Raw genomic sequence first — 17,722 nt, 5'->3', positions numbered from 1 at the left:
AAACTTCGCCAGAAGTAAACACGAGTTCTCGCTCGTAAGTTCACGTTTTTGGCCAGATTTCACACATTCGCAAGGATATTATTGTCCTGCGGGTATCTGCGCATCCGTAACACTATTTTCACATTGGCAAAATGGTAAGTGTGCAAATTATTCCCATTTACAGCGTTGAAAAAACGCTCCACTTAATCGCTAACCTCTACGTGCTTTCCTCATTTACTACCTCGACAGGGCAAGAAGAAATTTATCGACAAAAAGAAAGCGGTCACATTCCGGCTGGTAAACCGTAGCCAGCAGGATCCGCTGTACGTGGACGAAACGGCCCCGCAGCATGTACTGGTTCCGGTTTTGACACCAGGCAAGGATGACCCCCAAGCATCTGGCACTGCTTCGCGGGCTCCCTCCTCCACTGGACAGGTAAGCTCCCGACTAATAATTAAGATTTGCACCATTTATACTATCCCTCTTATCGTTTGCAGATCGACCCGGAAAAGCGCAAAAAAGATCAGGCCAAGTTCGGCGTGTACTTTGACGACGATTATGATTACCTGCAGCATTTGCGAGAACCCGGTCGCAACGAGGTGTACTGGGAACCGGTCCAACCAGCCAAGACGGCCGGTGCCGAAAAGGTGAGCATCCAGCTGCCCAGTTCGGTATTTGCTTCCGAGGTGGAAGAGAAGGAAGGACTCATGAAAAAGAAGGCACAACAGCGTCCGGGTCCCCGGCCGGACTGGGATCCGGATGTGGTGGCCGCATTGGACGAGGACTTCAACTTCGATGACCCTACCAATGCGTTGGAGGATAACTTTATGGAACTGGCCATGGGTGGCGAAGATGATTGCTTCGACGAAGAGGACGAAGACGGCGAGTACAGTGATGTAGACTCGAATGGGGCAGCAATGTCGGATGACGGCGACGAAAACCGGGACGGTTTGGGACCGTTGGCTTTCGATCGGGAGGAGACCAAGTCCAGATTCACAGAATACTCGATGAGCAGTAGCGTGATTCGGAGAAACGAACAGTTGACGCTGCTGGATGATCGGTTCGAGAAATTCTTCGAGCAGTACGACGATCCGGAACTGGGAGCGCTGGATTGTGAGGATATCGAAGGGCACGTCGAGATCAATGACGATGTGCTGCTGCAGTACGCCGAAAGATATCGGAAGGAAAGGGACGAGAAGTACGACGTTGCTTACGATAAGCAGTGGGACAAAGAAAGGTAGGTGGTGCAAGTTGAAATCCCTTTTGAGGTAATAATTCGTGATGAACATGGCAAAAAGTCACTTCAATAAGGTTTTAAAACAATAACCTTTCTATGTAATGGCATTAGAGGAAGCCTAATTTGGGATTATGTAGCTCAAATCATCGTCAAAGTTGTGGGCTTAATTCCAGACGATTTAGGAGATAAACCTTCGGATCATGTGCCGAGCTCTTTCAGGAGCAATCACATGTTCTGATGACCTTCTAGTCAATTACGGAGAATTTCTAAGAAAAGCACAGGACAGGAAAATTTTTCAAATGGAACAAGTTTAAACCACCCCAAATCATGTCCGATTGAGCCCTAATTTTGCAAAGGATCTTGTATATGGTCGGTTTGAAAAATTCGAAGGCCTCTTTTGCATGCATTTCATGTGCACCTAATCAGGATGTCGACTACCTGGAAAATCAGGGAAATACGTCTTAATCACACAAACAACTTAATTACTCGGTGCAGTTTGAAGATAGTTATTCATTTTAAATAGAGTTGCGAACTTGTGGTTGCTCAATGCTTGATGTTGCAGTTTTTCAAGTTAGGCAAAAATTACTCAAATAAAAGGGTATTTTGTTAATTTTAACCCTAATATAAATTCAGATCCACATTGCTGAGTTCAACTGAGATCCTGTGGGTCGATGAAAATCCATTTCTGTAGGCGCTAGACGTGCGTCTGCTCGATCCAGCTGCGTCCAACAAAAATCAATCCTTTTAGTGCATTGGAGCGCCGTTGAGTAAATGCAAGAATGGTAAAGTGTTAAAGAAGAGGATGATTTTTTTTTTACTGAATACTTGTGTACTGCCTATTATAATAATGGCATATCAGTCCCGTATTGTTTTTCATCAATTTTGAAATAACAACGCTATCCACTATCAATTGGCATCTACTTTCATATTACGTGATAAAACTTCGAATCATAAAAAATGTGAAGACAATATCAAGTCAGTTTGTCCCATCAAGCAAAATAATCGCATCCTGAAATTGAATTGTCCACAGTTCAAGTTAAAGTTGTGTTTTTCGAATTGCCATATCTTTCGCCGATATAACAAAACATGCAGGCAAGGGGTATTCAGCTCTGTACACTGTGCCGAAACACAGCATGGCACACTATTCGGCTCTTTAGTACAAACGTTGATAAGTAGGTTACAATCAACATAATATAAAACGACATCACTGTCGAGAGTTGACGTTTTGCCAATCGTTGCTAAGGTTGACTTCTTTGTTTACTCCATTGGGCTTCACATTGGGTTCGGATTCCAAGAGAAAATGCTGTGAGTATTGTCTGCATCGTGGAACTAAGTTGTTTATCTCATCCGATTCGTAGCGAAAATCCCAGCGGCTCGTGGTTTCATCCAGAATAGCTTCACGCCAACAGCGCTCTGCCACACCATGGTCGGTCGAGAGGGTCGATACGACAGTCAAGATGGCCAAAATGGTTTTCCTCTAGCAACGGTTGGTCAAATGCCTGTAAGATCGTCCAATACGACGGTACGGTGCGGAATGCGATCGGCGAACTGAATGGACAAAAATCCTCTGAACGACGACAATATTGTGGCTCTGCGGAGGATTTTTGTTTTGTTTTACAAGGTTGTTATGCAGAACGAACGATACAGAAAAAGAAACAGGGGTGAATGTGATGGGTTTTGTATTTCGGCCAGGTTTGAAATGTTATCGTTTTCTTCTACGTTTTTCCTTAGGTATTCTTGCCAGTCATTGGTACTATAATAGTACGTTCAGACTACAGAGTTATAACATGTTATAGCGCTATCTTGATGGTGGTTTCTGTGTTGCAATTAGTTGACAACCGTTATAACATGTTATAACTCTCCAGTCTGGACAGCGTTTAAGGCTCTGAACCATTTGGTGGATTATTTTAACTTTTGGTTAAAATTTGACAGATGAAAAGTTATCGATTAACCCTGCTATCCGAGCGTGGTTATTTCTGACAGACAAGAAGTTAAATTTTGACAACCGTGGCTGAGTTCTGCTCGAAAACCGATCGACCGGTAACACAGGGATTTTCGAACATAAGAAATAACTTTCGAAATGTCACTTTTAGCCACGAGTTGAATTTAACTCGGCAAATGGTTCGCAGCATAAGTAATTCTGGGGGGTGGGACTTGCTGTCAAATCAGCCTACTGATCATTCCGGAGAACTTCGAGATTAGGGCGTAATTGCTTTTGTAAACAAACACGTCATTTGCCGATTTCTCGCAAATTAAAGTTCAATCTAAAAAACTAACAACACAATCAGGTAGAAGAATGATTCCTTTATCATTTGGTATAGTTTGTTTGCTAGTTTGTTCTTTTATTCACGAGATATCGGCGATTGGCGTGTTTGTTTACAAAAGCAATAACGCCCAAATCTCAAAGTTCTCCGGCATTCTTATATGAAACTGGTTCCAAACGTAAATAAACGCTGTAGGTTTCTTATGGCTTGTTTGCTTTTGGAACCAGTTATGCGAGGTAGGCGACGATTGTTCGTATTTGGCAGTCACCTCCCCCCTTGAAGTAATTTGCTTTTCGGCAAGATCCCATGGGCGTGCAGATGAACAACAACAACCACAGGGTACAGTGAACTGCAGATCCGAGGTATGACAGATATGAAGTGGGGGGACATTTGATGGTTTTCACTGGTGGTACATTGGTCATTGGTTTTGATGGGTGGTACCTTGTGAAAGGTATCACATCTGCAAAGGATCGTGAGCTGAGTCGATCAGAACTGTTTCTAAGGTGGTAGTGAACTTTCGTCCGTTCGAGTTCTGGGTTTGATTTTGTCGGGGAGCAGTTTACTGGCAGCTGGTGAAAATTTCGTCGACCGTCTGTTTTTTTGTGGGCGAGTTGTATTGCTTCCAGTTCCTCTTCCACTGCCCAATTCGCTCTCATTCTAATGAGAATGGAGCTTAATATTTGTCATGAACCATGTTCATGAATTAGATAAATTGAAAATGTAAACACAATCACAAAAAGTCTGACTTCAGAGTTACCAAACTCATGGGATATTGACTCCTAGATTGATACACTTCGGTCTACTTCGGAATGATCGGCACAACGCTTGGCACAGCTTTCGGCATTACCAAAACACTAAGTTTTTACAGCACGCAATAAACTTATATGCTATAAGTAATAAACTTGAAATGCGAAGAAGAAGAAGAAGAAGAAGTTGTTCAGAATATTGCTTACAAATCATAAGTAAGATTGGCGTTTTAACAACATTTGAATTAGTTTATGACAAAGGCTTTACTAACATAATCTACAATGTAAAGCTATATAATATGGGACGTATTATTTATGATTCACTTTTTATAAAAGAAATTTTTCCCTGTTTTTTACTAATTCGAATAAGAAGCTACAGGTACATCGATAGAATTCTTATTGATTCAGTAATCATTCGCTCGTTGGGGGTTTTTCTGTGTGTTTTTTGAAGTTTGCAAATTCGGTGACATCCAAGGGATACTCTACTCTGCACATCTCAATCTGTGCCGAAAGTTATGCCCAGCGTTGTGCCGAATGTGCCAAAGTGTGGCAATCAAGCTGTCGGTCTCAGTACCCCATAAGTTTGGCAACCCTGCAGTTATGACTTATGAGATTATTTGTTTGCCTTGTCAAGTTCTCACGGATGGTTAAACGAGCTATTTGTGTGCATATTGCATAGTATATATGAGGAATATCACTGTGCCTGTCCTTTTATAAGTAAAACGAGCCAAAAATAACACGCATGTGAGTCTTCAACGGTCAAGGTTCAACGATGCCAAACGAATGAGAAGATTGACAAGCGCTAGATCGCCGGTCACTGCTGGAACTGTTGGCCAGCATACGCTGACCGTTGCCAACCTCGAAGTTCTGCCCCTCTACGAGCAGGAAAAGGATGACTGATGGCAGAAGTTGTCCACCCATGAGAAGAAAGTTCGGTACCGGGTGTCATTCTGGTAGACGTTCACCGAATTCTGTATCATAAGTACTCAACCGGCAAGTGGAAGATGTGCCTCTACATTATCATCATGCTACTCGGGCAATGCTACAACCTAGAAATCAGGAATGATTCTACCTAAAATTCCCACCGGCAATAGTAGCAGCAGCAATAGACCTTCAGTAGATTCCTTATGTCAGCAGTCGCTGTTGGGTGCTGAATTCGTCTAACTGAGTTATACAATAATTTTTGGTGAGATAGTCAAACGACTGCGGTTTGCCATGGCTTTGAACTTTTGAACACCCTCATAAATAAACAGGAGGCTTAAACTGCTGAGATTGTTCATTAACGAATTTAAAATTTACTAGTGTTGCTCTTCTTCGTCTTTCTCATGGCTCTCAACTTCTTACTTTTCCACATCCGAGTAATATCCAACACCATCCAAATGCTGGGCCAGGATCTTGATACCGGTTGCCAACGTTTGATCCGCTTGCTTGCTATTTATAGCCCTGAAACTGCTGGCGGTTCCGATTGCATTTATTGATACCGCGGTTCAGATTGGCTTTGTTACCTCCGGTGTGGTTATACCTTTACAATTCTGCAAGCAGAATACTTCTTAATGTTGCTAATACAGGATCCATTAACTCCACCTGCCTCCATAATCAATCGAAACTCCGAGATCGTTCAGTCCATAGAATGAGCTGTACGGTTGACTGATTGGTGGACCATCAATCGTACCGAGCAGTTCTCCGGGAAAAACAGCCGCGGTTGCAGACGCATCTACAGAATGGCAGGACAGTTCTGAACCGATTTCTTGTTGACACCATACATCAATGCTGCAATTGGAACTGGATTCTGCAATTCTCTTTACCTATACAATTTTCATTCGGCCCGGATCCTATGGCCATCTGGGGTAAGCAGGCCTATTCTACGTGGCATGGAGACTCTGACTAATTTGTTTGGGTTTCCCCCAAAACATAAATCTTTTCGAAACTATGGATATCCGCCAAATACCCTCTAGACTTTCTTTAGAATTCCATCACAGAACAGATAGGTAACTCAGAGCAAACGGTTTCATCTGAATCTGAGCTCATGCTTTTCATGTAATTTTTGCTATTCCTTTCTATTTTCATTTCGCAGTGCACATGATGATTTCAAATCTTGCATAAATTGGTATAATTACCGTTAAAACATTTTGCTTACAGTACGCTCCTAATTGTTTGAACATGCAAAAATTAAATTTTATTTTTTTTCAATGCTTGGCAAAAATAATCATTATTGACGCAATTCTAGCGGTTTTGTTGGAATACGTGAATAGGGTATTACATTGCTTTGCATAAAATTACTATTAGTATCACAATTTGTTTGAACCAATTAAAAACATATTTGATGGGATGTTGGTGAAATGTCTCGTTTTTAATTAAGGTGATTGCAAATGTGTTTGTGTAACAACTATGTATGTATGTACAACTATGCTACTTACTGTTCAGACTCTGTATGATAATAATAATAAGGTTCGGTCAAGGTATGGTCAAACAATTGGTGTATTATTTGTTCAATTCAACTACACAACAACGAAAACGCAACGTAAAAGTTTAAAGTCCGTGCGCGGACAAAATGATATGGTTCAAAAGATCTGTCTGCAGGTTTGTGCCAAAGAGGAGTCTCAGATTTTTTTTTAGAAACTTTGCCCACAAGTTTACGGATTTTTACATTCGTCACTTGCTTTGCAATTTTACCTTGAGGGTGGCATTGTAAAAATAATGTTTTATATTCAAATTTTCAATTAGTTAGATTTTTGATCTTAACACAAAAAATAAAAGAATCCATCCTGAACTTTTCACCAGTGAAAGATAAGAAATCTTCAAGTAGGGTAAGTGTGTCAGTTTTAAAACTAATGCTCCAGTTTTGTGCTCTAACATTGTAGCGAAATAAATAATATAATGAATGAAAAAATCTGAAATTCAAAATAGGGCCAATTAGATGACAACTAGGGGTAAAAACTGTCACACTTATCCTTCGAAAAAATATTAAAAAAAATTGATTACTTAGAAAATGGTTCTTTCGGTTTTTCTTTGCAACTTTTCTCAATTTTCATGGAAAATATTTTTCAAATTATATTTTTATGAGTTTCTGAGATAATTTTCACCCCTAGATTTTGACCATAACGCATTCCCATTACAGGTGCAAAATAGTACATTTTACTATGTTTTATTAATTCGGTATGTTCTTTGTTCAAGTTACAGATTATAAAACTATGAAACATGAAAGAAACTGCACAATATTTTGAATTACATCTCATTCACCTGCAAAAATAGGTAAGACCCAAATCAAAAGCATCAATGATCCACTAATTTTCTTGCAACCGATGATTTTATATATGAGACCGGTAGAATTTTACTGAATTTTTGAACATCTAAATAAGTCGTAAAATATTCAAATTTCCGTTACAGGTGAGTAATCAGTCAAATTGACAAGTTTTATTTTTATTTTTTATTATTAAATGGGGTTAATTAAACGAAGTCTGTATATATGTAAATGTTCCGCATAAATTTATTATTTTTTGAATTTTTCTGAGAGAAGTGTGTTCACTCCATTGTAATTTGGTATAAAACCTTCTAGATCGTCAAAAAATTGCACTATGTACACAATAATCTTCTCTGAAAACGATGATTAAAAAGTTACAACTGTTATTGTCTGTGCACTTTTTTTGGAGACAATTCTAAACGGTTTATTTTGCTTCAACCACAAACTCAAAAAATTAAATAACTTTCTTATTTTGCAACCAAAATTTCTGAAAGTTTCATAGCACATTAAAAAAAAATGCAATATTTGTCTAAGAAATAAGCAAAGCTCCACGAATCAATAGCAACAAAACTAAACCAATTTCCTTACATAACCACTGATTTCAATGTTAAAAGTGTAAAGATTTGTTTAGAGAGCCGTTGTTCTGTTGCGTGTAATTAGGGTGCGTTCCATTAATTTCGCATGAAACAAATGTTTTATGTCCACTAATAAGCTAATGCTATACAAATATGCTAATAAAGATCATGTGTCAAATAAGCTGTCCATGCATAATATAATTATAATCCGTTGCGTTTGGCTTTTCAATACTAGTAATCTTTAGTAAAAAAAAATAATTTAACGTACTTTAATAAAACGGTAAAGTTTTCATTTGATTCATACGATCAAAATATTAGGATAGTACTGTACGATTCTTGTTGTCCATTATACTAGTACCAGCAATGCCAGATTGAAAGAAAAATATTAAATCCTAGTACACAACAAACCTTGGATTCAAAAATGCTAAAGCCACTATGTACTGATGAGCATTCAAATGTTACATGTAAAAGAAACATGACAACATTTATTTAATTATTTCATTGAATTATTCGATCAAAACATCAAAGGCGTTAAGCAAAGGAATGCAAAAAATATTATTACACACGTAAAGAATCGGAAAGTCTGGGAAAACTAGCAACAAGGCGCCACTGAGTTGCCTATATATATATCGAGTGTAGTGTCCCACTAACTGCTACCAGGAGGACTGAAAGAACAAAAGAGACGGCATGTTACTATATGCTACATGACTGATAAGCTCGTATTCGCCTTCCCTCTCATAAATCGTAAACAATGGGGTCATCCGTCGTGAATGGAACGATTTTTTTCTACGACGAAATGCATTATGATTTCACTTTTTCTGGACGACGGTTTTTACGCATAAAAAGTGAAAGACGGAAGATGTTTTGCTTTTTAACACAAACGCACACGGCCATGAGAAATGCCATTGGAGTAAAGAGAGTTTCCCTGCCATTCCTTCGACATATCCTCTCACAACCCAAGATATTTTCTATTCCTATAGGTAGAGCGATCTGCATGTGTATTGAATATAGTTTTGAGAATTCAGGATGAATGAAAGATTGGATATTTTTTAATTAGGGGGAATGTCAGCTTCGGCACTTCTTTCCCTTTTATCGCAACGGGGGTAAATTAAGTCTTAGAGTGTTAATTGTTTGCAGAACAATACATTGGAACATGATGCAAATAAATACCCGCTGATGATAATATCTCCTATCGTTAAACTTTGGATATGTCTTATTCTTATTGTGTTTTTGAATATCAAAGTGTACGGAATTATGATAATCGTACTAGATCGTATCGTACGTCTCACTCCACAGTTAGCATTTTACTTACCCTTTGCTTTTGCAGGAAGCATTGATGAAATCTGTGGGTAGGAAGTAATCTGAGCTGTCAAAGACTCGTGCTTATTCCTGCTTACACTACACCAGTGCTGCACCGCAAAAACGAAAACGACATAAGCTCAGAGCATGCAATAAGCTTATATGCAATAAGCAATAAGTTTAAATTCGAAGAAGAAGAAGAAGAAGAAGAAGAATTCAAAAAAGCATATAATCTAAAAAATATATAAGATTTTCTCATCTTTCCTAAAGACACTCTATACATAAGCACCAACAGAAGTGTACACACCTTTCAATATATGAATCTTGGGTATGTTTGGTATAAATGGTAAAAGGTGGTATAAGTGTAAATAAATTTTGAGTGTAAAAAGCGTTCTCTCCACCGCTAGGTGTCACTACCAATTGAAATTTAAATGGCTCCGTTTCTGATTCCCATGTTACCTATCTGTTCTGTGATTCCATCCCCAAGGCGCGGAGAGTCTCGTCAATTGTGCAATCTTTTATTATGATTTGGGATAACCTCGCTAGAAAATCAACAAAAAAGGTTCTACTGAAAAAGAAAACTTCCCCCTTACTTTGAAGTAAACAAAGTAGTAAACCTTAGCAACGCTTGGCAAAATGTCAACTGAAAGCAGTGATGCTGTTTTATATGTCATACTTGTCATCATGTGCCGTTAGGGTGCGGCAGTGTGAAAATTGTGTATAGATAGTAGAAAGCGAGCAAGGACAAATTTTATGAAGGTACAAATCGGTTTGATCATCTTTCTTTACCAAACTCCCCCGTTGGAGGGGGATGGTGAGGGGTATCCCCCCCCCCTACCGCTGGCAAAAAGAGATGATCAACGACTCGCTCATGTACCGACGCTGTGTTTGAAACAGTTCTATCGATTGTGCCACACTCAAGTTGTTATCTGAAGGAAGGCATCCAGTCGTAGGTTTGGAAATTGCAGCTATTGTTACCTCTACACGGTATGTGCTCCTGTAATTGTCGACTTTCATCTCCTCATCTATATACTATACTTTCATCTCCTCATCTATCGTATAAAAATTACCACTTTAGTCTGTTAATTGAAATTAGCTTCTTCAACTTTAGCAATTAGTAATCTCTTCAGGAAATTGTGTCAAATTAGCCTTGACATATCATTGTTGTTACTTGGGAATAATCTAGTGAGCGGTTTTGCATGAAAAAATACAGTTTGACATCTTAAAAACTATACCAACGAGCGATTGACGTTTGGCAGATGAGATGAGGTTTCGCCTCAACGCAACGAATGCTGTCTGTACTGATTTCAATGCTGTGGATATTTCTTTTGTAAAAGTAATTAATTTTATAAAATTTTAAAATAGAAACTAAGCCTACAGAGGCATTGCAAGCGACGAAAAAAAGGGGCTTTAATGACTTTTTGTCGAAAACAGGGACTTTGAACTGACCGCCTACAAAAAAGTTACTAAGTCACCAATAAATTACCCGGTATCGGCCCTGAACTTCCTAGAAAATCTTTAATGCACGCTCAGAATGGTCTAGTAGTTCATCCACATGGGTAACACCTTTCCAGGAATTTCAAGATGGTGATTCAGAAGTTTCAAAGCTTTCTAATAATTTCCAACAATTCCAGCTGTCACAGAACTTCCCGAAAAATCTTGACTATTCATCACTTCGAAAGTTCCTGATTGTTTCAAACAGTACAGTAAGGAAGGCTTTTCGTTATTTCCAGAGGTTGTAGAACCGGGAATGTCTTGGCACTTTCCTGAAGCCTAACGGCTACCCTCAGGTGTCCCATTGGGGTGCTTCATATTGAAAAAGAAAAGTATTTTTAATCTAATAGGTCACCCTCCAGTTTGACTCATAACCCCAAAATATGAGTCTATGCTAAAATGGTAAAAATTTATAAAGGTTTAGAGGTCGCGCAAACGGTTTGAAGTTTATATGGGGATGGCTCTAACTTTGGTTCTAATTGACCAAACGCTGTAAATTTGTAATTATAATTAAATATGTGGTTGTTATGACAACGATCAACAAGCCTGTTTTTGTTACGGTCAGAAAATAACGTTTATCAGTAGTTTCTTATCACTAATCTTTAATACTCCTTCAGTAGCTATATAAATAATATACATCGTTTATGCCCTTTTCACATGCTGTTCTTGACTTTTAATATTAAATTTATATTCATGATGAAGTAGGGCTTGAGACTATTAATTTGGTTAAGTACCATTCGAATTTTCCACTGAATTTGGTATCATTAGTGATGATTTTCTTAATGTGGCCAAGCTGCCCCACTTTCCCCTAGTCCACGGAAATGATAATATTCAAATCAGAATGAAGAGTAACGTCTGTTTGTCTGTGGCTCTAGTGTCCATTCTATAAACTGCCTTTATTAGCTGAACAGTCCCATATCCTTCGAAATTCGCTAACTTTATGCGTTGCATGGGAGCGCAACATTGCTTAATTTTTCTCACAACCAACAAAACCATTCAGCTGTAAATCCATTCACCCTATCTATACATACCGGTTTATGCAGTACGACGATGCACGATGGATGTAGCGAGCAAAACAGAATGAATGAAAAACAACTCCACGCGGTATTCAATGCATTGGGCAAGGGTATTCCCCCATCCGTCCCCCGGCTCGCCATTCAAACGTCGCCCCCCAGCGTCGTGCATTAGTTTATGACTCACCCACCAATCTATATCAATCAGCGTCGATGGCATTCGCTCAGTTCAAGTTCACGCTTTGAGCCGTCAAGATGTCCATTGAATTTTACGAAACAGAACTACACCGGACGGTTCGGCAGGCGCTCTCAAACGGAGGGAATCAATCCATTATTGACACCGTCATCGATCGGATACGATCCGACAGAGACGACTGCCTGTTCCAGAACTCGGATGGCTTGACACCAAGCGAGCTGGCACTATCATTGAACCCGGAAGGACCGTTGTTCGTCGAAATGATACGAACGGAATGTGAGGATCTTTCGACGGTGGAAGGATTTCGAAGGATTCTTGTGAGGGGAAATCTTCGCTTGGTTCAAACTTTCTCAGAAATCATTGAAAGCCGCTATGGTTGGAAGGAAATGCAGTTGGGATTGACGCAAGCGTTCGCCGAACTCCGTACCCGTAACGTTTGTATGTCACCGGAAATCGACGATTGGGCGCAATATTTGCTCGTCGAAGCTGACTATCAACGCTGTTCGAGTGCGGAAGATAACAGAATGGCCTTGGAGAAGGAGAGAGAGGGAAGGCTGCGTCATCTGTTGGAGTGCATCGAGTTCTTGGAAGCGCATCACTGCGGCGGTTGTAGTTTCGACGACATAGATGAGCGATTTTTGCTTTACGTTAGGCAAATATTGGAACATGTGTTCTTTCTGAAAAATTGGTTGAAAGACCTGCCATTGATGCAGCTGCAGTTCTGTTTGGTAGTTTTCTTAAGAACGGTGACGGGAAGCAGAAACGAGAAAGTCGATATATTCGGATTCATGATCGACAAAGGTAGGAATTTGTAGATGTCGTCGGGATGGTGTTGAGTTTTTCATGTTTGGTTTCAGAAGCTGTTATCAACTTCCTAGGGTCGTTCAGGAAAGTATTCATCGAGTACTGGGATGTGAAACGGTTAACTGCTCAAGCGATGTTTGAAGGCCTTAAGACACATACCACCGGACCTGGTCAGTCCAAGATATTCACTTCAGTTCGACAGAAAATTGCAAATCACTCTGCACTACAGCGATTGCGATCGTTTGAAAAGTTTGAACAACTCGACCCCGCTCAGATCACTGAACTCGACGAAATTTGTGACACATTTCGGAAACGCTGGATTACCTCAACCCATAGAAAGCACTTCAAATCCCTCCTGAAGACCTACTATACAGCAAAGCAGTTCTACTCGGTCGGTAAGGTCATCTCAAGCATTCAAACCATTCAGAACCTCACCCTGGTCGACCCATCTTCGTTACCCACATCGATCGCAGCTTTGAAACGTGCCCTCCAGTCCATCGGTGAAGCGATCAAATCTTCAAAGCAGACACCGAACATCACCAAAAAGCTGGACACCATTCTGTGCATGTTTCCGGCGCAATCCTTCGTCGCATTGGCGAAAGAACTACGACAGTTCTTCAGCCATGACTATTCACTGGCCAAGGATCGTCTAGATCGAGACTGCCCACTGGAGCTATTCCGATCGACGCTCGGCACTCTCAAAGCCAGCCTTCGATGGCTGTCGTATGTATCATTTCTCCAGAATACTCACGTCTTCCGTCAATACCTGGGTCGGTTGCTCAGGATGCAAAGTCTCGATCAGATGCGATCGTATGTGAAATTTATCGGGATGGAGTTTAAGTCCCAGCTGATTTCACGTTTTGAACCCAGCGATTCGAACGACGCGGTAGTCTTGGTTGAACATCTGATCGAGCGGTCCCACGATGGAGACGAGAAATTGGAATTGGGAAAAGTTCTTCACGTGCTCACAATTTACAGGAATTCCATTCGAAATGACGTGGCGACGATCGGGCATACCATCGATCAGTTTTTCTTTTTGGAAATGTACATCCAACAGGATGCGGCTGCCATCGAGAGAGTTCGAACCCTGTTGCGATGTATGCTACAAGAGACTGCTCGAGCTCAACGGTATGCAAGCGTAGATAAAGCGTCCACCATGGTATCGGCTGACGCGATCGCGCGACTTATAATACGCGAGACCGATCAACAGAAGAAAATTCTTCTCGAAGAGCTATGGAAGCGACTGGTCAGGCAGAATACGACGGCTATAGAATCGTTAAAGCATCAGACAGTTGTTCCAGCCGATCAATGCTTGGAGGAGACGATCAGCACATTGAGTGACTTGGGTGTAGCAATTGGCGACGAAGAATTCGTTCGAATGGTGAATAATAGGCTGAAGAAGAAGTACTACCAGAATCTGTTCGATCTCAACAACAAGTATCACGTACTGAATGAGGTGATCAAGGATCGACGAGTTGGAACCGGCTTGAAACAGCTCAAAACTAGACTTAAAGAGTTGAGATTGCTTGATGAAGGTCGATTTCAGCAGAAATTTGATTCAATAATCGATTCAATACGGAAGATCATCGTTAAGCATGGAAGACCAGAAGAATTGATATCGATACAGCTAACCCCAGATGATCGCTTTGCTTTGGAATATCATCTGCTGGAAGCCTGTGAGATCCTCTGTAGCTTAGGCATTTTCAAAGACAACTTGCATTCGCTGAAAGGACTGATTCCGGTGATCACAGGTCGCAATCTTAGGAACTACCTTGCTCACGATCGCTTAGCGTACGAAGTCCTGACGGGGACGTCATCGGCGATCGAATATTCTGCTCTATACCTGATTCGTCACCCAATTAAACTATACCACAAGTCAACTATTCCAACGAAGATCACCGATGATAAGTTCGACCACTTCTTCAATCATAAATTGAAATGGATTAACATACAACAGGAATACTTCACAGCCGCTGAGAGCTTCGATATCGAGTCCCTGAGACGGTTAGCCCGGGTCGACAACATCCACATTTTCGAACGTAACCAACTGGACAACGACCTTCTTACGATCGCTCTGAACGGTCAACCGCGCACATTCATCGAGCATCTACGAAATTCGTCATTCGAACTGAACTTGTTCCTATTGCTGTTGAGCCTTCCCATCGATTGTAAACTGCGAAGAATGATCCGCCAACTTCTAAATGATCCACACATGTTTTGTTTCACCGTATCCATCCGTTTCGAATTGATCGAACAATTGCAATCCAATCCAAACGCCAAAAGAAGTCTTCACAAGCAAGAAGTCGAACGGATACTGAGAAGCTACTCGATCGCATCCATTCAAAAAGTTACAGAGTTTCTATCGATCGAACAATTCCTCGTGGATTCCAGATTTCGCAACACGATACTCCACTGGATGGTCTTACGTGGTGATCTAGAAGCGGTACGCTTCTTCCTTGCTAGACGCCGAACCATGATCAATAACGTGAATGTCTTCGGGGAAACCCCACTGGCCCTTGCCGTTCGGTACGGATATTCAGATATCGTTCGTTTGCTGTTGGAAAACGGAGCCCATGTCAATGTGACAAAGTGGAACCCACTATGGATCGCATCCAAGCTTGGTAATCTAGAGCTGCTTCCCTACCTAATCGATGAAAATACCGACCGATGCCCCGAACGGAATAATCCGCTTGTTGGATCTTTGCAGAGTATCGACTTGGAAATATTCGTCAAACTGCACGAAGAGTACGGATTCGGTTACCAAGTCCAAAACCTACTTCACAAAGCTATTCAGCTTGACCGACCTCGATTCGTACAGTACATTCTCGCTTCGGAAGCGGGTAGGGAGTTGGTTCACTCGCTTGATGAGCTTCAGTTTACTCCACTGATGACGGCAGCTACCTGTGGTCGGTCGAAACTCTTCAGCGATCTTCTCCGGAGCGGAGCGAATCCCAGCTTTGCTAATGAAAATGGTTTTACGGCACTACATTGCGCTGTGTATAGCGGTAAACGAGTTATCATCGATGTCTTACTGAAAAATCCGCACGTGGACATCAACGCGATCGCAGATGATCGATTTACCGCTCTAAGCATAGCAATTGGGCAACACAACGTCCGACAAGTCAATTACCTTCTGTCAAAGGGAGCCGAAGTGAAATCCTTTCAAATTCTACTGGCGGGCTACTACAAGGCCTACGATATCGTCCGAATACTGCTGGATCGTAACGGTGCGTTGCTGAACGAAGCCCGAGACGTCCACAACAGGACTCTCCTCATGTACGCCATTATCGATGGAGATTTATTCACGGTGGATTACCTGATCGCTAAAGGTGCCGATCTAGGTGCCCGTTCACGCGGTGGATTCACGGCACTACACACTGCCGTCGGTAGAAATGCCTTGGAAATTTGCGATCACTTGATCGAGGCCAATTGCGACATGGAGATCACCGACGAGTTCAACCGAACGGCCTTGGTGATAGCTGTAGAGCAGGAATTCACTGCCCTGGCTATATATTTGCTCGTACGTGGAGCGAACCCCGAAACCGTGCGCTCGTTCAGATTTGATCTTTTCAAAGCATCTTTTTTACACAAATTTACCTACGAAAACCGTTTTTTCATGGTTCATTTTCTTCTCGATCGGTTCAGCTTCGATTGCTCGTTGCTCGATGACCGCGGTAGAACCGCACTCGATCTTGCACGGGAACAGGGGAACGACGCCATAGCTGCCTTACTATCCGATGCGGCAGAACGCTAACTCAAATACCTTCCACCTCCACAGAATCCTAAAACTGCAGGAAGTCTCGTCGGATGAGGAGGAAATGGTCGAATTGGAAGTGGAAGACGAAACTCAAAAGAAGTGGGACTGCGAGAGCATCCTGTCCACTTACAGCAACTGCTACAATCATCCCAAACTGATCGAAGAGCCGAAGAAGCACAAAGCTGCAGCGAAAATTAGCATCAACCCGAAGACCGGACTTCCGATGAATGTCCTCGGAGCGGACGGCAGTAAGCTTACGATGAAGTCGTTAGGCAAGCTGGAACAGGAGGGAAGGTAATTGTGATTGTGTGATGATTTTGTTAAACTGAATGTATTAAATCGTACTTTTTTATCCTTCTCGCAGCGCATCAAAACCCGGTGGACCAAAGTCGCTGTGTGACGGAAGTGTAATTTCCACGTTGAGTGTCCTGTCGATTCGGCCCAAGGATGAAACGCCCGAGGAGAAGCGGGAACGTAAGAAACTGCTGAAGGATTACCGTAACGAGCGGAGGATAGAACGGAAGGCCAACACCGAGGCGTTCAAGGAGGAGAAGAAGCAGCAGGAGAAAATTCAGATCAACAAACGGGCCACCGCCGGGGTACGGATTGTGTAACCGCGGAAATGTGGTCGGTAAGGTTTGCTGTCAGGTAAGTTTCAGGTAATATTCCTGTGTGCAGATTAAGATGTATGAATTAAATGTGTTTATTTAGCCAAGGCGGTTCCGTGTTGTTTGTCACGTATGGAAAGTATGAGAAAGTTCATGTGCTAGCTGGATTGATGTAGGGTTGTATAGGTACCAGTGTAGGTATTCGCAGAGTACTGTCTGAGTCTGAAACCTATCAAAAACTGCCCTCGCGGTTTGTGGACAGTCTCTAAAATTGTTGGCGAGTGTCTACGGTTTGTTTGCGGATTGTTTACGTGGGAGAGGAGGGTCTAAAATCTCTCAAAAATGTTCTACTTAGTTTAGAAACAGCCCTGTACTTACTTTAAAATTATTCCGTAAATCCTAAATCTATCGAACGAATTGAAAGAGCAGTGGAGAACAGGGAGCTGCTTTGATCAATGAAAGCTCGAAACAGATCGCAACTTGCGATTCATTCATTCAGCCGATTCCGA

The 17,722-nt window shown here is 41.5% G+C and overlaps 2 protein-coding genes across 2 annotated transcripts; both read left to right on the top strand.

The window, feature by feature from the left end:
* On the top strand, nt 1-17,301 carry LTV1 (LTV1 ribosome biogenesis factor). Its single transcript, XM_065224291.1, has 5 exons — nt 1-134; nt 229-414; nt 477-1,216; nt 16,627-16,899; nt 16,970-17,301. The coding sequence occupies exons 1-5, from the start codon at nt 132-134 to the stop codon at nt 17,217-17,219; spliced, it is 1,452 nt and encodes a 483-aa protein (XP_065080363.1). The 5' UTR covers nt 1-131; the 3' UTR covers nt 17,220-17,301.
* Nucleotides 11,611-16,620, top strand: LOC135703145 (uncharacterized). The gene is made up of 2 exons (XM_065224251.1): nt 11,611-12,845; nt 12,902-16,620. The coding sequence occupies exons 1-2, from the start codon at nt 12,104-12,106 to the stop codon at nt 16,600-16,602; spliced, it is 4,443 nt and encodes a 1,480-aa protein (XP_065080323.1). The 5' UTR covers nt 11,611-12,103; the 3' UTR covers nt 16,603-16,620.
* Nucleotides 17,302-17,722: the final 421 nt, after the last annotated feature.

Source organism: Ochlerotatus camptorhynchus, unplaced genomic scaffold, assembly GCF_037179485.1.
Source record: "Ochlerotatus camptorhynchus isolate MF236.1 unplaced genomic scaffold, CSIRO-AGI_Acam_v1.1 ptg000209l, whole genome shotgun sequence".
Classification (NCBI taxonomy): Eukaryota; Metazoa; Arthropoda; class Insecta; order Diptera; family Culicidae; genus Ochlerotatus; species Ochlerotatus camptorhynchus.
The sequence above is the reverse complement of the archived record's forward strand: the minus strand, read 5'-3'. Positions and strand labels throughout refer to the sequence as shown.

What these genes read in the sequence shown, in the direction of transcription:
- LTV1 (XM_065224291.1), top strand. An exon ending in CTCCCTCCTCCACTGGACAG is followed by an intron (nt 415 to 476) that starts GTAAGCTCCCGA and finishes TATCGTTTGCAG; the next exon opens with ATCGACCCGGAAAAGCGCAA. An exon ending in AAGCAGTGGGACAAAGAAAG is followed by an intron (nt 1,217 to 16,626) that starts GTAGGTGGTGCA and finishes CCACCTCCACAG; the next exon opens with AATCCTAAAACTGCAGGAAG.
- LOC135703145 (XM_065224251.1), top strand. Translation starts at nt 12,104, where the DNA reads ATGTCCATTGAATTTTACGAAACAGAACTACACCGGACGGTTCGGCAG. An exon ending in CGGATTCATGATCGACAAAG is followed by an intron (nt 12,846 to 12,901) that starts GTAGGAATTTGT and finishes GTTTGGTTTCAG; the next exon opens with AAGCTGTTATCAACTTCCTA.